Here is a 23,620-nt window from a genome sequence, read left to right as displayed (position 1 = left end):
TTGCTTTCATATATACTCACTCGAAGCAGTATTGCACTTTTGTTTTTAACCTTCAGACTTCAGCAGTTTTGCCTTTTAGAGACATTGATATCCACACTTTTTGTGGTCCCTGCTTTAATGCTGTAATCGTCCCTATTTTTATGTATAATCACTCATAGTAGTATAGCAGGAAGTTTACTGGCAACGTGGTGGTATAATTTTATTGTGTTTAATTCTCCTCCGATGCTGTGTTAATATTTCATTGCGCCTCTGTCAGCCTTTAAGTGCATTGATAATTGTTTGTCATACATAACAATAAGTGCATCATTTTATAACACGGTACTTCTAACATTTTAGAGTGTTTATATATGTGACATTGCTGTGCCATGACGTTGTTTTGATTGCAAGATGTTTTGTATATAGCATTTCTTATAAACACATTGCACTAGTCATGTCAATACACAATGTAGTGTCAATATACCCTATGATACCTAAACTAATGTCATATTATTAGTCGTGATCCGCTCTAATTTTATTTATTGTTTTTTATTAATTCTTTTTGATTTATGATTATAGGGATTCCCGTTTGAGCTGGTTTTTTTCTAGACTTTTATGCACCATATGTGAGTAACATTTTTATTGTTTAATTTATCTTCATTTTTTATCTTCATTTATTTTGATTTTCATTATTTATCTTTCATTTTCATTTTTATTTTGTCATAATTTTTCCTTTTTCCCCTTATTTATTTTTAATTCATTTTTCTTTTTTTAGTTCTATACATACTACCCCATTCCTCATTTTTGGTAACATAGAGTATTATTTGATTGTGTCCATGTTCACTTTTTTATAGTTGCCCCTTTACGAAGGTTTCAAATTAGGTATGTGCCCTTTTATTACCTCATTTATACAATTTTTATTTTATTTTATTTATAATTTTCAAATAATACAAACCATGTGTATACATACAAAGGATGTTAGAATAATATTACAGGATATCTCCAAGACTTTAGCCTCATTTATACATTTTTTATACATATTTGTATTGAAGTTCGTAACCTATACCAATGCCCTTGCTTTGCTGTTATGTGATGTCAGATTTTATTATGCTTTTATATATATGTTTATATGCACTGTCATACAATTGTTGCATTACATATATATATATATTATATATATATTTTCTTATATATGCTCTTTTATGTACATGTGTATATATATATATATATATATATATATATATATTATTTATATTGAACAGTGCGTAGCGATATGCTTATTCATGTAATTATTCTAGTATACTCTCTATGTATACTTAGTAATATTTCATATTTTATTATTTGTTTTTTTGTCAATTTATATATTTGATATATTATGCTCGTATGTATGTTATATTTTATTTATTATGATCTATGATAATTATTATATATTTGTTCATTGTAGCCCCTGACGCAGCCCTAGGTGGGTGAAACACGGCCTGTGTCGGGCGATTTGTTCATACACGGTATCTTCAATAAAATCTTTTGTTGTGATTGATCTGCTGGCTTTCTTTCCCATATTGGATTTTGCAGATCGTTTGCCTTGTTGTTTTTTGGAACCAGGTATAATTTCCATTGCTCAATTTGGGCGTGCATCCCTGGTATTCTATAGCACTGCATGCAAATTTTAAGAATGCATTTCTCATGGCCACTCCCTTTTTTGGGTTGCACACTATGGGATTTGGGTGCAAATTGTTATAGAATAGATTGTGAATGAAAAAAACAAAGGGAGTAACAAACCTGAACATCAGTGGTGAGAAACATAAGGCTATATTACCACAAAAGCCCAACAAAACTTAAGGAAAAACCAGATAGGAGGCATCATAAGGCAAATCAAATTGGCTATGTGATCTCCTATAGCACTAAGCTATTCCAGATCTGCAGTACTTCATACATATTAATCATTTGCCTCCTATGCTGGATTAAAGCCTTTAAACTATTAAATTATTGATTTTTTAATTTTGATTGCTTTTGTATAAATTTGCAATAAAATCAAGGAACATCAACCCCAATACTTAGTTAACACCACAATGGCACAGCACTGAAGACAAAGCAGAGCTCCTGATGCCACTATGAAAAGAGAATGGTGTTTCGGTTCTGAAGAACCTGCTTCTGGGGTAATTTTAAACAGGTTGCTGAGCAAATTGCAAACCACAACACTTAGGCAGCAACCAGTAAAAAGTGCTGCAGATCTGGAATAGCTTAGTGCTATAGGAGATCACATAGTCAATTTGATTTAAGTAAGAAGTTGCAGAAATATGTGGAATGTAGTTGTATGACAAAGATTATGTTATATGCTGTTTAGTTTAGATGTATTAAAGAACCTGCATCTTTTGTTACATTTGTACCCCATGCTTTCCCACTCCTGGCAGGCTCAAAGCAGCTCAGATGGGGCAATGAAGGATTAAGTGACTTGCCCAGAGTCACAAAGAGCTGCATGTGTCTGAAGTGGGAATTGAACTCAGTTCCGCAGTTCAACAGGACCAAAGTCCACCACCCTAACCACTAGGCCACTCTGACTGGTCTTAGTTTGTATCTCATTGTGGGTAGCCCAAAAGGTGGAGTGAGGCTTCCCAGAGCAGAGGGTAAAAGCCTTATCCATAGGGCCAGAAGGGGGCACTCCAATGGGAGATACCATAGCTGGGAAGTGGAAACATTATCAGGATTAAATACCTAACCAGCCGTGAAGGGAGGCAACTTCTTGCTGTTCCTCAGCATCCCTGAATTCCACAGGTTCCACATGGTTTCTGTTCAGCACTGGCTACCTCTATTTCAGAAAGCAGGTGAAAGCCTGGCTCTTCTCCCAAGCCTTTAATACATAGGGTGACTGATTATACACCACTCTGCACCTGGACTAGCTTGCTACACACACTGTAACTTAGAGCAGTTCCTTATATCTTGTTTAACTGTATAAAGAACTTGCCTAGAGTTTAGCCACCCATCTATTTATCCCAACTGACTCTGTACCACCCATCTTGGTCCCATCTATATATCTGTACTTGGCCCCTTGGCTATATGGTAAGTTGTATTTTAGAAAAGCATTACTTTATGTTATTTGAATGTTCTAATATGTGCTTATGTGTTTCATTAGTATTATGCTGACATCGTATTATATTTCTGTTATTTGAATTTCAATGCTGTTAAATGAGTATATTTTTGATACTGCTTCATGGTAGTCCTATTATTAGGTTTTAATTTGCTGTTCTCAAGCTTACCTCATTTATTGTATTCATGTTTATATTTGGCCATTTTTACTATTATTATGCTGTTAACAACATTGTAAATTTTATGTTAAACTGTACCTGCTGTACACCACCTTGGGTAAATCTCTTCATAAAGGTGGTTAATAAATCCCAATAATTAAATAACTAACTAAATAAATAAATATGAGCAACTCATCCAGGGCCGGTTAAGCCAACTGATGCTCTAAGCACAGCCCAACAATAGTGCCCCTCATTCCATCCATTGCTTAACTGACAAGACATTAAGTGCCCTGTTTACTAAGCCTCGCTAGCATTTTTAACGCATACTAAATATAGCACACACTAAATGCTAGAGTAGCCCATTTGTTCCCATGGAGCGGCATTTTCGAAAGGCACGTCCAAGTTTTGATGAGGATGTTTCGATAATACGGTCAGGGACGCCCAAATCCTGAAATTTGGTTGTCCTTAGAGAGGGTCGTCCCTAGACTTGGTCGATTCTGATTTTCGGTGATAATGGAATCCAAGGACGTCCATCTCAGAAATGACCAAATGCAAGCCATTTGGTCATGGGAGGCGGCAGCATTTGTAGTGCACTGATTCCCCTGACATATTAGGACAGCAACCGGGCACCCTAGGGGGCAGTGCAGTGGACTTTATAAATTGTTCCCATGTACATAGCTCCCTTACCTTGTGTGCTGAGCCCCCCGACCCCCCGCCAACCCCCCCTAAAACCTACTACCCACAACTGTACACCACTACCATAGCCCTTACGGGTGAAGGGGGGTACATAGATGTGGGTACAGTGGGTTTGTGGTGGGTTTTGGAGGGATCGCTGTTTCCTCCACAAACATAACAGGTAGGGAGGGGGATGGGCCTGGGTCTGCCTGCCTGAAGTGCACTGCACCCACTAAAACTGCTCCAGGGACCTGCAAACTGCTGTGATGGACCTGAGTATGACATCTGAGGCTGCCATAGAGCTGGCAATCATATTTTTAATGATGTTTTTGAGGGTGGGAGGGGGTTCGTGACCACTGGGGGAGTAAGGGGAGGTCATCCCCGATTCTCTCCGATGGTCATCTGGTCATTTTGGGCACCTTTTTCTGCCTTTGTCGTAAGAAAAACACAACCAGGTAAAGTCGTCCAAGTGTTTGTCAGGGACGTCCTTGTTTCTTTCGATTATGGATCGAGGATGTCCTAGTGTTAGGCACGCCCAAGTCCCGCCTTCGTATGCCTCTGATATGCCCCCTCTTGGCAGCCCTGATTCTATAAGGGGGAGTATAGTTTAAACGGTAAAGTAGTCATCCATTTTGGTGTATTTTAATCATTTATTTGCAAATTTTTAACATTTGGGTGTAAATGACACCTTACAGAATATTGGCTAGATGAAAAGTGTCATGACATGATGGCATGTAGAAATGTGAATTATTAAATAGCCCATGTATTCTCTTCTTTACAGGATGCATTTGAAATACTGGCAGAAAATTATGAGTTCAATGCAAATAAAGGACCTTGTCTGGCCTTTAGGAGAGCAGCTTCTGTGCTGAGATCCCTTCCATTTACTATAGCCAGTATGAATGATGTGCAAGGACTACCCTGGATGGGAAATGAAATTAAAAATGTCATTGAGGTAATGCTACAGTGATTTGCTGTTTTGCTTCTATACTGAAATGAGACAGAATGACCAAATCTGATATACTACATATTATTAGGAATATTATTTGATATAGAAAAATCTATGACACTTTTTTGTCTCCATTACATTTTGGTAAAAGCACAGAGAACTATGGGTCTCTTTTACGAAGTATCACCGCACGCCAAATTGGCCCTACTTCTGGGCTCACTCAGGAGCCCAGAGGTAGTTCTGGCATGCAGTGATTATGGCACTTTTTTATTTTCTAGCACGGGGGGGGGGCATACCTGACCCAGGCTACCACCGGAGCCCCTAAATAGGAGGCAATAAGGGCTCCCCAGGAAATTGCTACACACCAGTGCCTTGGGCATGGCCATTTCTTTCCGAAAAAAAAAAGAACACCTTTTAACAGCAGCGGTAAAAAAAGGGCCTAAATTATTGTAAAATAAAATACAAATAATGATCTATCTTAAATGATTTTTATTTGTGGATTTTTATATACATTTAGAATATCTGTGTACTGTTATTAACTTTGGGGTTACTATTCGGCTGGGGGTGGGCAATGTTTTCTGGTCACCATCTGCTGTTTGTGTGGATGTTCAAAGTCGATCCATGTCCAGGCACTGGCATTGTAATATTTAGTTATGTGCAGTGGCTTTCAGTTATCTGATTAAGTGCAATATTCAGAACTTTTACTAATCTGTGGTAAAAAGTGGCCTGCGCTAGTTTGGACGTGTGAAATTTGCAAACGCTGGGCCATTTTTTCCACGACTGGGAAACAGGCCTTATTTTTAATGAGGAAGTAAATAGCCATGTGCTAATTTGAAAAGTAACACATGGCTATTTACTGGCTAAGCCCTTAATGCCACCTTACTTGGTGGAAAGGGCTCACGCGCTACTCATTTGGTAATCAGGCAGCGTATGCCAATGTGGCTGCACTGCCGATTGGAAACAGGATGCTGGGCTTGATGGACCTTTGGTCTTTCCCAGTATGGCAATACTTATGTACAGAATCAGGGGGTAAACCAATAGTTTACCATTAGTAAGTCAGCACACTTACTTTGTCTGTTTAGCTCACTGTATTTCTCTATATTTTAACTCTTATAGAGTTCTTCTCTCACCACCCTTCGCAAGGTACATAAGTATTGCCATACTAGGACAGACTAAAGGTCCATCAAGTCCAGCATCCTGTTTCCAACAGTGGCCAATCCAGGTCACAAATACCTGGCAAGATCCCCAAAAAGTACAAACATTCTGTACTGCCTATCCCAGAAATAGTGGATTTTCCCCCAAGTCCATTTAATAACAGTCTATGGGCTTTTCCTTTAGGAAGCCGTCCAAACCTTTTTAAAACTCTGCTAAGCTAACTGCCTTTACCACATTCTCCGCAAACATATTCCAGAGTTTAATTACGCTTTGAATGAAGAAAACATTTCTCCGATGCATTTTAAATTTACTACATTCCAGCTTCATCGCATGCCCCCTAGTCCTAGTATTTTCTGAAAGCGTAAACAGACGCTTCATATCTACCTGTTCAACTCCACTCAGTTTTATAGACCTCTATCATATCTCCCCTCAGCCGCCTTTTCTCCAAGCTGAAAAGCCCTAGCCGCTTTAGCCTTTCCTCATAGGGAAGTCGTCCCATCCCCTTTATCATTTTCGTCGCCCTTCTCTGTACGTTTTCTAATTCCACTATATCTTTTTTGAGATGCAGCGACCAGAATTGAACACAATATTCGAGGTGCGGTCGCACCATGGAGCGATACAAAGGCATTATAACGTCCTCATTTTTTTCCATTCCTTTCCTAATAATATCTAACATTCTATTTGCTTTCTTAAGCCGCAGCAGCACACTGAGCAGAATGTTTCAACGTATCATCAATGACGACACCTAGATCCCTTTCTTGGACCGTGACTCCTAACATGGAACCTTGCATGACGTAGCTATAGTAACATAGTAACATAGTAACATAGTAGATGACGGCAGAAAAAGACCTGCACGGTCCATCCAGTCTGCCCAACAAGATAACTCATATTTGCTGCTTTTTGTGTATACCCTACTTTGATTTGTACCTGTGCTCTTCAGGGCACAGACCGTATAAGTCTGCCCCGCACTATCCCCGCCTCCCAACCACCAGCCCCACCTCCCAACCACCGGCTCTGGCACAGGCACAGACCGTATAAGTCTGCCCAGCACTATCCTCACCTCCCCACCACCAGCCCTGCCTCCCAACCACTGGCTCTGGCACAGACCGTACAAGTCTGTCCAGCACTATCCTCGCCTCCCAACCACCAGTCCCGTTTCCCACCACCGGCTCTGGTACAGACCGTATCAGTTTGCCCAGCCCTATCCCCGCCTCCCAACCACCAGCCCCGCCTCCCGATCTTGACTAAGCTCCTGAGGATCCATTCCTTTGGCAAAGGATTCCTTTATGCTTATCCCACGCATGTTTGAATTCCGTTACCATTTTCATTTCCACCACCTCCCGCGGGAGGGCATTCCAAGTATCCACTACTCTCTCCGTGAAAAAATACTTCCTGACATTTTTCTTGAGTCTGCCCCCCTTCAATCTCATTTCATGTCCTCTCGTTCTACCACCTTCCCATCTCCGGAAAAGGTTTGTTTGTGGATTAATACCTCTCAAATATTTGAACGTCTGTATCATATCACCCCTGTTTCTCCTTTCCTCCAGAGTATACATATTTAGTTCAGCAAGTCTCTCCTCATACGTCTTGTAACGCAAATCCCATACCATTACGTATGAGGAGAGACTTGCTGAACTAAACATGTATACTCTGGAGGAAAGGAGAAACAGGGGTGATATGATACAGATGTTCAAATATTTAAGAGGTATTAATCCGCAAACGAACCTTTTCCGGAGATGGGAAGGTGGTAGAACGAGAGGACATGAAATGAGATTGAAGGGGAGCAGACTCAAGAAATAATTCGGGTTCCTCTTTCCTACATGCATCACTTTGCACTTGCTCACATTATTTATTTCAATTTCTGTTTATTGTGAGACATTAAATTAAATCACAGCATATCACAAAAAGAAAACATACACAACATAGTGGCATCTTGTAGATTATACAAAATATAAACTAAGAATGTTTGAACTCTCTTGTAACAATGGTCTCTTCAAAATGCAGGAGGTATACTCACAATTTTCTCCCCCTCCCAAACTCCCCCCCCCCGCCTCCCTCCCCTGATAAGTATGATACACATTCTGCTGTACAGATACTCTAAATTACACACATGGATTTACATACTAATAAGATATCCTTTCCCCGCTGGGGTTAACGTTTGCCAAAAAGGTGTCCAGACACGGAAAAATGCTAATTCTGTAAACTTTAAGTCAGACCTTGCCACTCTCCACTCAAACTTCATGTAGTCTACTACTACTACTACTACTAAACATTTCTAGAGTGCTACTAGGGTTACGCAGCGCTGTACAGTTTAACAAAGAAGGACAGTCCCTGCTCAAAGGAGCTTACAATCTAAAGGACGAAATGTCAAGTTGGGGCAGTCTAGATTTCCTGAATAGAGGTATGGTGGTTGGGTGCTGAAGGCAACATTGAAGAGGTGGGCTTTGAGCAAGGATTTGAAGATGGGCAGGGTGGGGGCCTGGTGAATGGGCTCAGGGAGTTTATTCCAAGCATGAGGTGAGGCGAGGCAGAAAGGGCGGAGCCTGGAGTTGGCGGTGGTGGAGAAGGGTACTGAAAGGAGGGATTTGTCTTGAGAGCGGAGGTTACGGGTAGGAACGTAGGGGGAGATGAGGGTAGAGAGGTAGGAAGGGGCTGCAGAACGAGTGCATTTGTAGGTTAGTAGGAGAAGCTTGAACTGTATGCGGTACCTAATCGGAAGCCAGTGAAGTGACTTGAGGAGAGGGGTGATATGAGAATATCGGTCCAGGTGGAAGATAAGACATGCAGGAGAGTTCTGAACGGACTGAAGGGGGGGATAGATGGCTAAGTGGGAGGCCAGTGAGGAGTAGGCTGCAGTAGTCAAGGCGAGAGGTAATGAGAGAGTGGATGAGAGTTCGGGTGGTGTGCTCAGAGAGGAAAGGGCAAATTTTGCTAATGTTATAGAGGAAGAAGTGACAGGTCTTGGCTATCTGCTGGATATGTGCAGAGATGGAGAGGGAGGAGTCAAAGATGACTCCGAGGTTGCGGGCAGATGAGATGGGGAGGATGAGGGTGTTATCAACTGAGATAGAGAGTGGAGGGAGAGGAGAAGTGGGTTTGGGTGGGAAGACAATAAGCTCGGTCTTGGCCATGTTCAGTTTCAGGTGGTGGTTAGACATCCAGGCAGCAATGTCGGATAAGCAGGCCGACACCTTGGCCTGGGTTTCCGCAGTGATGTCTGGTGTGGAGAGATAAAGCTGGGTGTCGTCGGCATAAAGTCAATCATTTTACTACGCCATTGTTGGGTTGTAGGACTTTTAGGTGAGATCCACTCTTTCAAGATTGCACTTGCTCACATTAAACATTATCTGCCATTTAGATGCCTAGTCTCCCAGTCTTGTAAGGTCCTCTTGTAATTTTTCACAATCTTCCCGTGATTTAACAACTTTGAATAACTTTGTGTCGTCAGCAAATTTAATTACCTCACTAGTTACTCCCATCTCTAGGTCATTTATAAATATGTTAAAAAGCATTGGTCCCAGCACAGACCCCTGCAGAACCCCACTAACTACTCTTCTCCATTGAGAATACTGACCATTTAACCCTACTCTCTGTTTTCTATCTTTTAACCAGTTTTTAATCCACAATAGGACAATACCTCCTATTCCATGACTCTCCAATTTCCTCTGGAGTTTTTCATGAGGTACTTTGTCAAATGCCTTCTTAAAATCCAGATACACAATATCAACCAGCTCACCTTTATCCACATGTTTGTTCACCCCTTCAAAAAAAGTAATAGATTGGTGAGGCAAGATTTCCTTCACTAAACCCATGTTGGCTTTGTCTCATTAATCCATGCTTTTGCATATGCTGTGTAATTTTGTTCTTTATAATAGTCTGTACCATTTTGCCCGGCACCGACGTCAGACTCACCAGTCTATAATTTCCCGGATCTCCTCTGGAACCTTTCTTAAAAATCAGCGTTACATTGGCCACCCTCCAATCCTCCGGTACCATGCTTGATTTTAAGGATAAATTACATATTACTAACAATAGCTCCACAAGTTCATTTTTCAGTTCTATCAGTACTCTGGGATGAATACCATCCAGTCCAGGAGATTTGCTACTCTTCAATTTGTAGAACTGCCCCATTACATCCTCCAGGTTTATAGAGAATTCATTCAGTTTCTCCAACTCGTCAGCTTCGAATACCATTTCTGGCACCGGTATCTCTCCCAAATCTTCCTCGGTGAAGACTGAAGCAAAGAATTCATTTAATCTCTCCGCTACGGCTTTGTCTTCCCTGATCGCCCCTTTTACCCCTCGGTCATCTAGTGGTCCAACCGATTCTTTTGCCGGTTTCCTGCTTTTAATATACCTAAAAAAAAATTTACTATGTGTTTTTGCCTCCAATGCAATCTTTTTTTCGAAGTACCTCTTAGCCTTCCTTATCAGAGCTTTGCATTTGACTTGACATTCCTTATGCTGTTTCTTATTATTTTCAGTCGGTTCCTTCTTCCATTTTCTGAAGGATTTTCTTTTAGCTCTAATAGCTTCCTTCACCTCACTTTTTAACCACGCTGGCTGTCGTTTGGTCTTCCGTGCTTCTTTTTTAATACGTGGAATACATTTAGCCTGGGCTTCCAGGATGGTGTTTTTGAACAGCATCCACTCCACGCCTGATGTAAAATTTTGACCCTCGCAGGCGCTCCTCTAAGTTTTTTTTCACCATTCTAATTTTGTCATAGTCTCCTTTTATAAATTTTAACGCTAACGTATTTGATTTCCTATGTATACTTACGTCAAAGCCGATATCAAATCTGATCATATTATGATCACTGTTATCAAGCGGCCCCAGCACCATTACCTCCCACACCAGTTCATGCGCTCCACTAAGGACTAGGTCTAGAAATTTTCATTCTCTCGTCGGCTCCTGTACTAGCTGCTCCATAAAGCAGTCCTTGATTTCGTCAAAGAATTTTTACCTCCCTAGCATGCCCTGATGTTTCATTTACCCAGTCAATTTATAGGGGTAATTGAAATCACCCATTATTATCGTGTTGCCCAGTTTGTTTGTGTCCCTAATTTCCTTTAATATTTCTGCATCTGTCTGTTCATTCTGGCCAGGCGGACGGTAGTACACTCCTATCACTATCCTTTTCCCCTTTACACATGGAATTTCAATCCACAGGGATTCCAAGATGTGTTTTATTTCCTGCAGAATTTTCAGTCTATTTGATTCAAGGCTCTCTTTAATATACAATGCTACCTCTCCACCAATTCGATCCACCCTGTCACTACGATATAATTTGTATCCCGGTATGACAGTGTCCCACTGGTTATCCTCCTTCCACCAGGTCTCAGAGATGCCTGTTATATCTAATTTTTCAATTAGCGCAATATATTCTAACTCTCCCATCTTATTTCTTAGGCTCCTGGCATTCGCATATAGACATTTCAAACTATGTTTGTTTTTCCTGTTTGCATCATGCTCAGTACTTGACAGTATTAATTTGCAATCTTTTGTCTGATTTTTATTTAAGGACACCTGATCTACTACGGTCTCTTTTGCAACCTCACTATCAGGATACCCTATCTTCCCTGTTTTGGTGATATCTTTGAAAGATACCTTATCCTGAACCATGCGCTTTTGTGCGACTGCTGGCCTTCCTTCACCCAGTTTCTAGTTTAAAAGCTACTCTATCTCCGTTTTAAATGCCAATGCCAGCAGCCTGGTCCCACCCTGGTTCAGGTGGAGCCCATCCTTTCGGAATAGGTTCCCCCTTCCCCAGAATGTTGCCCAGTTCCTAACAAATCTAAAACCCTCCTCCCTGCACCATCGTCTCATCCATGCATTGAGACTCCGGAGCTCTGCCTGTCTCTTAGGCCCTGCGCGTGGAATGGGTAGCATTTCAGAAAATGCTACCCTAGAGGTTCTGGATTGGAGCTTTCTACCTAAGAGCCTAAATTTGGCTTCCAGAACCTCTCTCCCACATTTTCCAACTCTCATTAGCTGTGTGTCCTCTCCTTTGCTTGGATACACATCCAGGGGCCAATACAATGAAATGCTCTAGACTTTGCACATAGGTTAGCTTGACTTTAGCACATAATTTTGTAGGCATTAAGGACTAGATTCTATATATCATGTCTAAAAGTTCAGTGCCAAAATGGAATTAAGCTGAGTGCATTCTATAAAGAACACCTTAATTTAGGCATACTTTGTAAAAGAAGCCTAAATTTCCATGTGATTTATAATATTTCAAGCAGGGGCGTATCTGAACTTCAACGGTAGGGGGGGCCAGAGCCGAGGAGAGGGGCACATTTTAGCCCCCCCCCCCCCCCGGCGGCACTGACCCCCCCCCCGCTGAAGACGAAGACGACGACGCCACCACTGCCCCCCGCCCGACTACTTTAAACCCCCCCTCTCGCGGAAGACAGCTCCAACTACTTTGAACCCCCCTCCTCCCGCCGTCGCGCCTCACCTCCCTTTGCTGGCGGGGGCTGGCCCGCCAGCCGAAGTCTCCGTCCTTCCTTCCGTCACTCTGCCGTCATGCCTCACTTCCCTTTGCTGGCGGGGGACCCCCAACCCCCGCCAGCTGAAGTCTCCGTCCTTCCTTCGTTTGGGTTTGGTGGTTTCTGACGTCCTGCATGCTGCACGTTGTACGTGCGTGCGTGCAGGACGTCAGAAACCACCAATCTCAAACAAAGGAAGGAAGGAAGGAAGGACGGAGACTTCGGCTGGCGGGGGTTGGGGTCCCCCGCCAGCAAAGGGAGGTGAGGTGCAACAGCGGAGTGACGGCAGGAGGAGGGGGGTTGAGAGTGTCATTGGTAAGGGGGTCCAGGGGCAAATCTGCGGGGGCCAGGCCCCTGTGGCCCCATAGCAGATACGCCCCTGATTTCAAGTGCCCGTCCGCGTAAAACCTGGTGTAAATTTCTATACCTAAATTAGGCCCAGACCTGGTTTATTCTATAACCACACACATAGATTTTAGAAATGCCCACAACCCGCCCATTCCACACCCCCTTTTCAACTGCGTGACTTAGAATTTATGCACAGCACGTTATAGAATACGCCAAGGCAGTTCTGTACGTAAATTCTAATTAATGCCAGTTAGTGTCAATAACTGCATGTTAATTGGCAGTTATCAACACTGAATAGCTTGTTAACCAATTAGAATGTGCACATTGTTATAGAATATGCTTTGATTTCCGTGTGGAAAACTCAGCGTAATATATGGAATCCGGAGGTAAATGTGAAAGGTGTTTTGTGCAAGAGCTATGGAAACGAAGAAGATATTAGTTATTCAATGCAGATGCAGAAAAGTGCAAAGAAGACCATAAGGCTGAGTGCAACACTGAGGTGTTAATACAAAGTCAGAGGAAGTCAGTGTTAGTGATGATTTTATGTCTACTGCAAGCATATAGGACCCACAACTTCTTCTGGGTTCGTTGAAGAGGAGGATCTATGGGAGGATGTGTGCTGTAACAAAGAAATGCTGGACTGTTGACAAAATGTAACTGAATGTAACTTGCCTTGGAAAAAGGCATGAATGAAATGCTTACATGAATAATAAGAATGATGTTGATATTTGCAAAAACTTCAATTTGCATGCACATATATCTGTGCATGGGCTTGAAATGCTATTCTGGTCATAAATAATAGTATTGCAAAAAATATTTGCGCAGAATAGCATTCTAGCACAAGCGCAGATGTATGTGAATGTAATTCCGTGTGCCAATAACATTTTTGTGTGTGCCAAATATATCTGCCACAAGTGCAGACCAGTGTGTGCATGCATTTGACATGCTTTGCCATGAAAGTGCATCATTTCCAAACATAGCCCTTTGTGTTCGGTTTGCTTACTGCCTTAGAGATCATATTTTTCTTTTACATGTGTATTAAGGAACTGGTTTGAGATTTAGAGCAAATACACCCTTTCTGCATAAGTCCCTCTGACAGGAAGAAGAGGGACCATAGTAGCAGTTGGATCTGCTCTCCATTCCGATGCTGTAGCAGGTGCAGAGAGTAGGAGCAGCAGGAAGCAGGAAGCAACACAGCAATGGCTGCTCCTCTTTAGGTTTAGAATGTATGCGAAGAGACTTTGTGGAGATAATAGTACCACTAAGAAAGAATGAGAATTTAGAACACTCTTGCACATCTGAATTAAATGACAGAATGGAATATGTTTTATAGGTTGCAATAATGTACTGATCTCATTTTCTTTTCTTTTTTTTTTTATTTGATGCTTTGGATAGAGTATTCTAGAAGATGCAGAGAGCCCTAAAGTAGTAGAAGTTTTAAACGATGAAAAGTACAAGTCATTTAAAGTAAGTATATCATTCTTGGTGTTACTTTTATGGTGTAGCAAATATGATCATTTTAACTAGCGATTATGGAAGGACTGAAAAAAAGATTTGATCAATCCAACTCGTAATCTGCAAGCGCATCCAACTGTGGGGGCTGGAAGGAGTTCACTGTATTTTCAATCACTCAACATGGTAATAAACCCCCATGAAATTAATCAGAAACACCCTATAATGATTATGAACTATGACACTCATGGACATATAGGTGAAGTCCTAAAGAACGAGTCATTTTCAAAGGCATTTCTGCTTTACATACAGAAATGGTCATTGGCTGGTAAAATTACAAGGCCCAGCTGAAGGCCTATTTGTTTGTTGTTGCCTTCAGCTCTAGCTGTACTTCGCTGATTCTCTTGTTGCTATCAAATGATGCTTCTCTCTGCAATGTTTTATACTCATTGGTGATTTGCTGGTCTTCGCTTTCTTCTCACTCTTTCCCTCCCCTTTCCTGTATTATATGGAGTTCTTTTCTGTTCTTATTGTTTATTATAGTCAGTGCATTTTTTTCTAGCAAAAAAGGTGCCGGTACTCAAATGTTAAGCCACCCTTCAGGGGTGGGGTGATCACTGAGGGTCCCACCCTACAATAGCCAGGCCCCCTGCAACCAGTCACATAATGTATGACAAGGTAGAATTGGTATGTAAAGCATGAGTTCTTTCATTAAAACTTGGGGTCCTTGGGTCAAATTTAGCAGACAATGGAGTAGGTGCTGGTATTCAGTACCCACAAGTTACCCCCTCAAAAAAAGCCCTGATTATAGTTTTCAGATGTAAACCGCTCTGATGGTTCTTTACCTGAGCGGTATATCAAGCGATTAATAAACTTGAAACTTATTTGTATATAAGTTTATTTGCTGCTGGAAGAGGTGTTACCCAGAGCGTGGATAGTGAGGGTTTTACGCTACAAACATACATTGAGGGGCATAATCGAATGTCGCCGGCCAAATAGATCGCCGGCAATCTATGTTGGCGGCGGCGCTACAGCTGGCCGGAACCGTATTATCGAAAAAGATGGCTGGCCATCTTTTTTGTCAATAATATGGTTTAGCCCGGCCAAATGCCGTGGAGTTTGCCGGGTTTGAGATGGCCGGGTTTGTTTTTCAGCGATAATGGAAAGTTATGTCGGCCATCTCAAACCCCGGTCAAATTCAAAGCATTTGGCCGTGGGAGGAGCCAGCATTTTTAGTGCACTGACCCCCCTGACATGCCAGGACACCAACCAGCCACCCTAGGGGTCACTGCGGTGAACTTCAGAAAAGCTCCCACATGCATAGCTCCCTTAGTTTGGGAGCTGAGCCCCCCAAACTCACTACCCACAAATGTACTGCACCCACTAAATTTGCTCCAGGGACCTGCATACAGCCTCTAGGACTTATTGCTGCTGTATAACTTTGGCACACCAGTTCACACCTGAAGACTAATCTCTTTGAAAAAGTCCTTTCTTGAAATAACCATGTTTACTCACAGTTAATTGCAGATCAGAGGTTGTGCCCCACTGGCAAAGAGTCCCCTGGTACTAAGATTAGCAGTAGGTCAGAGCTGGCACAATGTTGTACAATGCCCTCTTTCAGCACCATTCAAGGTAAGAACTACGTTCTCTAACGTGGGTAAATCAGGAAAGGGAACTAAAACTGGCTTACAAAAATGGCCAATACCGCATGGACTACAACAGGAAACAAAACAGGGCACACTCTGACCCAGTTAGCAGAGGGGAAAAGCACCATGGGAGTAGAGCCCAGTACCCTACACCCACCACAATGCATTGCTAATGTGTCTCTGCAGGGCACCTAACATAAAAGGTGTCATACTCACCCGAGAGCCACATCGCAACCAGGGAAAGGCTGTTGGAGGATACAACACATTCTGCTGTCATGGAGGTGGGTACGGCATTTGAGGCTGGCATACAGGCTGGCAAAAAAGGTTTTTAGTTTTATTTTTTTAGTATGGAAGGGGGTTGGTGACCACTGGGGGAGTATGGGGAGGTCATCCCCCATTCCCTCCAGTGGTCATCTGGTCAGTTGGGGCACCTTTTTGAGGCTTGGTTGTGAAAATAAAAGGACCAAGTAAACCCAGCGAAATACTGTTTAACGCCGCTTTTTTTTTTTTTTCCATTATTGGCGAAAGCCGGCCATCTGGTAGCCACGTCCATGCCCGCCCATGTCCTGCCTTCGCTAATCTACTGACACGCCCCCTTAAACTTTCGCCGGCGACGCGACGGGAAAGCGGCGATGCTGTCAAAAATGCCACTTTCGATTATACCGATTTCGCCACTTTTAAGAAATCGCCAGCCATCTCCCGATTTGTGTCGGAAGATGGCCGGTGATCACTTTCGATTATAAGCTGGATTATCATTTAAACAACAAATAAAATAAAAAACCTGTTTCATAAAAAATTAACCACCGACAGTACTAGAACCAGTGCTTTTTTTGTGCCGGTACGCAACGGTACGGCGTACCGGCACCTTTTTTATTTGCTCCCCCCGCCCCGTGACGGACGCAGTGCCAGCCCCCATTTCCGGCCGCTGCTGCTTCTCCTGTTGAGCAGCAGCGGCCGCTACACAAAGAAAAAGATTAAAAAAAACTTCAAACCTGGCTGAAACGCGGCACCCCGGCACTGTAGACAGCCATTAGGCATTGGCTGTTGCCCCGCAGCCGCTCCTCCTCTTGCCTTACGTCACTGCGCTCCTCCGGGGTCTTCCTCCAGGGGCAGTGACGTAGAGGCAAGAGGAGGAGCGGCTGCGGGGCAACAGCCAATGCCTAATGGCTGTCTACAGTGCCGGGGTGCCGCGTTTCAGCCAGGTTTGAAGTTTTTTTTTTAAATCTTCTTTTTCTTTGTGTAGCGGCCGCTGCTGCTCAACAGGAGAAGCAGCAGCGGCCGGAAATAGGGGCTGGTGCCGTGTGCATCGCGACTTCGCGCCGTTCGCGGGAAACTTGTCAGGGAGAGGGAAAACAACAGAGGGAAGGATTGGGGAGAGAGAGAAAGAGGGAAACCAACAGAGGGAAGGATTGGGGAGAGAGAAAAAGAGGGAAACCAACAGAGGGAAGGATTGGGGAGAGAGAGAAAGAGGGAAGGATTGGGGAGAGAGAGAAAGAGGGAAAACAACAGAGGGAAGGATTGGGGGGAGAGAGAAAGAGGGAAACCAACAGAGGGAAGGATTGGGGGGAGAGAGAGAAAGAGGGAAACCAACAGAGGGAAGGATTGGGGGGGGGGGAGAGAGAAAGAGGGAAACCAACAGCGGGAAGGATTGGGGAGAGAGAGAAAGAGGGAAAACAACAGAGGGAAGGATTGGAGAAAGAGGGAAACCAACAGAGGGAAGGATTGGGGGGGGGGGAGAGAGAAAGAGGGAAACCAACAGAGGGAAGGATTGGGGGGGGGGAGAGAGAAAGAGGGAAACCAACAGAGGGAAGGATTGGGAAGAGAGAAAAAGAGGGAAACCAACAGAGGGAAGGATTGGGGAGAGAGAGAAAGAGGGAAGGATTGGGGAGAGAGAGAAAGAGGGAAAACAACAGAGGGAAAGATTGGGGGGAGAGAGAAAGAGGGAAACCAACAGAGGGAAGGATTGGGGGGAGAGAGAGAAAGAGGGAAACCAACAGAGGGAAGGATTGGAGCGAGAGAGAAAGAGGGAAAACAACAGAGGGAAGGATTGGGGGGGTGGAGAGAAAGAGGGAAACCAACAGAGGGAAGGATTGGGGGGAGAGAGAGAAAGAGGGAAACCAACAGAGGGAAGGATTGGGAGGGGGAGAGAGAGAAAGAGGGAAACCAACAGAGGGAAGGATTGGGGAGAGAGAGGAAGAGGGAAACCAACAGAGGGAAGGATTGGGGAGAGAGAAAGAGGGAAAACAACAGAGGGAAGGATTGGGGAGAGAGAGAAAGAGGGAAACCAACAGAGGGAAGGATTGGGGAGAGAGAGAAAGAGGGAAAACAACAGAGGGAAGGATTGGAGAAAGAGGGAAACCAACAGAGGGAAGGATTGGGGAGAGAGGGAAAAACAGATGGAAGGATGGGGAGAGAGAGAGAAAAACAGATGGAAGGATGAGGAGAGAGAGAAAGAGGGAAAACAACAGAGAGGGAAGCATTGGGGAGAAAGAGAAAGAGGGAAACCAACAGAGGGAAGGATTGGGGAGAGAGAGAAACCAACAGAGGGAAGGATTGGGGAGAGAGAGAGGGAAAACAACAGAGGGAAGGATTGGGGAGAGAGAGAAAGAGAGAGGGAAAACAACAGAGGGAAGGATTGGGGGAGAGAGAGAAAGAGAGAGGGAAAACAACAGAGGGAAGGATTGGGGAGAAAGAGGGAAAATAACAGAGGGAAGGATTGGGGAGAGAGAGGGAAAACAGATGGAAGGATGGGGAGAGAGAGGGAAAAACAGATGGAAGGATGGGGAGAGAGAGGGAAAAACAGATGGAAGGATTGGGGAGAGAGGAGAAAAACAGATGGCCATTGGGGAGAGAGAGGGAAAACAGATGGAAGGATGGGGAGAGAGAGGGAAAAACAGATGGAAGGATTGGGGAGAGAGGAGAAAAACATATGGAAGGATTGGGGAGAGGGGAAAAACAGATGGAAGGATGGGGAGAGAGAGGGAAAAACACAGATGGAAGGATTGGCGAGAGAGGGAAAAACAGATGGAAGGATGGGGAGAGAGAGAGGGAAAAAACAGATGGAAGGATGGGGAGAGAGAGGGAAAACGGAAGGATAGGGAGAGAAAGAGGGAAGACGCTGGATGGAAGAATGCAGAAAGAAAGAGGGAAGACGCTGGATGGAAGAATGCAGAAAGAAATAGGGGAGACACTGGAAGGATGGGGAGAGAAAGCAGAGCTGTTGGATGAAAAAGGGGAATAGAGAAAGACTGGAGAATAAGAGGAAGGGGCATGGGGAGAACAAGGGTGAGGAAAAGATGAAAAGCCACAGGTAGATGAAGGAAATTAAAGAATGGATAGTAAGAATGAATTAAATCTGGACAGAGAGAGAGCCTGAAAAATATTGAAGAAAGCAAAGAAAAAGGAGACAAAAATGACAAATGGCACAGAAGAGTTAAGCGAAAACAAAGGAAAGCAGAATTACAGACTGGGACCAATATGGAAAGAAAAACAGTCACCAGACAACAAAGGTAGAAAAAAAATCATTTTATTTTCATTTTAGTGTTTGTAATATGTCCAATTTGAGAATTTACATTGGTTGTCTTATTTTGCACTGGGTATACTACTACTACTACTTAGCAAATCACGTTATTTTTTTCTCCTATAGTACTGTAATATTTTCAATGATGTCTGTTTATATGCGCCATTGGCTGGTATAGGGGAGTGTGGTTAATGTGGGTGTGGCTATCATAGGGGTGGAGCCATATGTGGTGACCCCGCCCATAATGAGTACCGGCACCTTTTTTTCTACAAAAAAAGCACTGACTAGAACAATTGTATAAAAGCACTATCACATGAAAATACATTATCCCCCAGATTCTATATAGTGCGAATAGTTGCACACGCAAATCTAGGCATATTCTGATTTGCATGTGCAACTCAATTGGTTAACAAGCCAATCACAGCAGAAAATTGCCAATAATTAGATGTTAAGCAATTATTGGCAACTAATTGGCACAAATTAGAATTTATGCGCACTACTTCCTAACCGCCAGATTCTATATATCGCTTTTAGTGTTCTATGCCAAAATCCAAGTGTATTCTATAACAACGTGCGTAACATAATCGGATAAACAAGCCAATCAGTTTTTAACAGCCCTTAAGCAATAATGGGCAATAATTGGAAATAATTAGAATTTACATGCACAACTCGCAATGCGTATTCTGCAGTGCACAGTGCCTAAATTCTAATGCATGCAGCCAAAAAAGGGGGTGGTTATGGGTGGAGAAATGGGTATTTTGTGGGCATTCCAAAATGTACATGCCTTGTTATAGAATATGCCCCTCTGTGCCTAAATCTATGTGCTGGTATTTACACCACATTTTCCTTGTTGTAAATGGATGTGCATAGTTTTAGGCACTGGGAAATCTAGGTGCCGTTTATAGTATATGCTTAAGCAGAAATTTATTCCGTGTGAAGTTTTCAGGCACCATATATAGAATCTAGCCCTAAGTGTCCTATATAATAATTCTCACCTCCAACGTTCTGACTTGCCTGGGACCGTGGCTCATTCCAAGTTGGTCTGCTAGGCTCCGTAGATCAAGCTGACATCACTGTAGCCATTATGATGTCAACTTCAGAACCTGGGGGGGGGGGAAAAAAAACATGCCTCACAGCTGATCCATGTCCAGAGGAGGGTCGCTGGACATGGGTGGCTGGAGGGGGGGGCAGGGGAGAGAGGAGGGTCGCTGGACATGGGTGGTTGGAGAGGGGGCAGGGGAGAGAGAGGAGGTCACTGGACATGGGTGGCTGCAGGGGGGCAGGGGGTCACTGGACATGGGTGGCTGGAGGGGGGCAGGGGAGAGAGGAGGGTCGCTGGACATGGGTGGCTGCAGGGGAGCAGAGGAAAACCTTGCTAGCGCCCATTTCATTTGTGTCAGAAACGGGCCTTTTTTACTAGTATTCTATAATGTAATATGAATAAATTCTACTATGCGGAACCCAAAGGGGGCATGGCTCATGGCTATGGGAGGAGCACATGCAGATCATGGGCTTTCCTAAAATGTATGTGCAGTGTTATAGAATAACCTGCTGTGCTCCTAAACTTAGATGTGGGCATTTACCCCAGATTTTCATTGGCATAATTTACTGCGCCTAAATTCTAGTCATGTGGATGGGCTTAGACGTATTCTATAAACCGTGCCTAACTTTAGGCGCAGCTCATAGCATGCACCTAAGTGTATTTTCGATCGGCTTTTTCACTGTGCACCCTAATGGTGTCACTAAGGAGCAGGGCAAGCTCTGTTCCAGCCTGCAGATGAGAGATGCACAGTGCAACTGTTTGCAAGGTGGTCTGGGCAGATGGAGTTATAGAAGCAGGCAGATGGTAAGCACTGGCCACAGACTCCTCCTTCACCCCAGTGACATTGCCACAGTGTGAAGTAAGCTCTGTCCCAGCTGGAAGGTGAAAGATGCACAGTGCAGCTCTTTCCAAGGGGGTGGGAGTCGGGGAGATGGAGCGATCAATGTAGGCAGATGGTAAGTGATGGCCACAGACTCCTTCATATCGACATCAGACCCAGCTTTTTCACTGTGCACCCTAATGATGTCACTAGGTGGTGCGGGTGGGGGAGATGCAAGTGCAGCTGCTTTCAGGGGGGGGGGAGGGTGTCTGAGAAGATGGAGTGATCAAAGCAGGTAGATATTAAGTGCTGGCCATAGATTCCTTCATACTAGTATCATCCATGTTTTTTTTAGTATACACTTAAGTGATGTCACTGGGGGTGGACAATCTCTTTCCTAGCTGGCAAGCAAGAGATTCACAGTGCAGATGCTTCCAAGGGGTATGGGGAGATAGAGTGTTCAAAGCAGGTAGGTGGCATGGCAAGCACTGGCCACAACCCCCTAGCATAGCTATTCTGGTTATTATAGTGAGAAGCCTTGGCTCAAGGCTATGCACCATGGTTCCTTCGGTAATCTTGAAACCATAGATTCTGAACCATGTCTCCTGACCCTAGGCACTGTAAATGCTGCCTTCATAGCATCCTCAAGTCGAGATGATTTAAGGAGATGTTGCAGGAACTGGAGAAGGGACTTTTGCATGGCAATGTATATAGCATATGCCGCTTGTCCCACTGAGCTGGCCCTTATTAATTTTTCTTTTGATTCCTTTACAAAACAACAACATAGGAAATGTCATTGCCATTTTCTATTTTGCTTGTAATGAAAACGCATTCCTCCATTTTGCTACTTTCTGTGCTGTGATATTGTGTGGCATGCCTTTTTGAGATGCCAACTGGACACTAAAAAGCTCATCACATTAGATTTTTCCCTGAGTGAGGGACTGCTTTCCTTTTATAATCTATTGACTTGTTTTTAAAATTGTAATCCATTATAATTGAAATACATGTTAGTTTCTTTAATTGGTGATTTAATACTTCTACTAATGCATTTAGCTTTTTACACATGTTGTTCCAAATGTCCTTAAGCAGATGTTTGGCCTAATTACCACTGCGATTACAAAAGCCCCAAACTACTGCTATTACTTTTCCTACTTATAAACCAGTGATTTTGAAACTAACTAAAATGCATCATCTGGCTTAATTAAGAGACAATATGACTACTTAAGGATAATAACTTACAGCTGATATAAAACATCTAGTTATTGAATTAGGATAAAGCTATTTCTCTCTTTTTCAGTTGTAAATTTATAGCATCTCAACATTCTAGAGATGCTGCCTTTGCTCACAGAGTAAAAGTTTGAAACAAAACATACATTTCTTTTTACTAAAGAGTATTTAAGCTATGTTTTAATGGGCAGTTTTAACTCACTTTAATTACAGTACAGCATCATGGTGTTCACTAACATAGTAAATGAAATGACGACAGATAAAGACCTGCATGGTCCATCCAGTCTGCCCAACAACATAAATTGCAATGAATGAGTACCACAGGCTAGTGAATACTGTAGCATGCATTCCTGGCCATAGGAAGGTGCATTCCCAAACACCCCAGGCTGCAAATGATAAACCATCATCTAGACTCAAGTAAGGCAGTGCCGCTGACAAAGTTTAAACCCCCAGCGAAGCACAACTTCTATCCCAGCAAAGCCCTCTCCAACATAATAACCTCCTTAGTAGCCTGGCTCCTGTTGGTAAACTTTACCAATGTGGGGCAAAAGGGAGTCTCAGGTCAGCTGGCACCATTTTGGATTATAGCACAGTTAGACATGGACAACGTTTGCTACATTATAGAATTCAGGGTGACTTGAACTAAGATGGGCATTTGGGCCAACAGGAGGGGGCATAGGCAATATTAAAGGAGGAATCTTTTGCTTGGGGGAAGGGGCAATCCCTTATGGGATGGAGTTATTTTATTTAGGGGTCCTTTTACAAAGGCGTGCTAGTGTTTTTAGCGCACGTTAAAAATATGCATATGCTAAATGCTAGAGACACCCATAGGAATATAGAGTGTCTCTAGCGTTTAGCGTGCTTAAACTTAGTGCATGCTAAAAACACTAGTGCTCCTTTGTAAAAGACCCCTTTATTTATGTATCCATTCATATTCTGCCAAAATTTAGGCAGATCACATAACATACATATCAATAAAATCATAAAATACTTACATAATCAGTGTAACACACAAACATTAAAGGCACCTAAATCAGGCTCACTCCACATCATGATGAAAGTATTACAGTGTTGATTAA

General features: G+C 43.2%; 1 protein-coding gene across 1 annotated transcript in view; it reads left to right on the top strand.

Annotated features, from left to right (window-relative positions):
- Positions 1-23,620, top strand: part of DNTT (DNA nucleotidylexotransferase) — a 343,242-nt gene that overhangs the window by 60,432 nt on the left and 259,190 nt on the right. Inside the window, exons 4-5 of the mRNA XM_030204811.1 lie at positions 4,675-4,845; positions 14,230-14,301. Of these exons, the coding sequence (XP_030060671.1) occupies positions 4,675-4,845; positions 14,230-14,301 (243 nt within the window). The remainder of the gene's footprint in view (positions 1-4,674; positions 4,846-14,229; positions 14,302-23,620) is intronic.

This window comes from Microcaecilia unicolor, chromosome 5 (assembly GCF_901765095.1).
Source record: "Microcaecilia unicolor chromosome 5, aMicUni1.1, whole genome shotgun sequence".
Lineage (NCBI taxonomy): Eukaryota > Metazoa > Chordata > Amphibia > Gymnophiona > Siphonopidae > Microcaecilia > Microcaecilia unicolor.
This window is presented reverse-complemented; position numbering and strand designations above follow the sequence as displayed.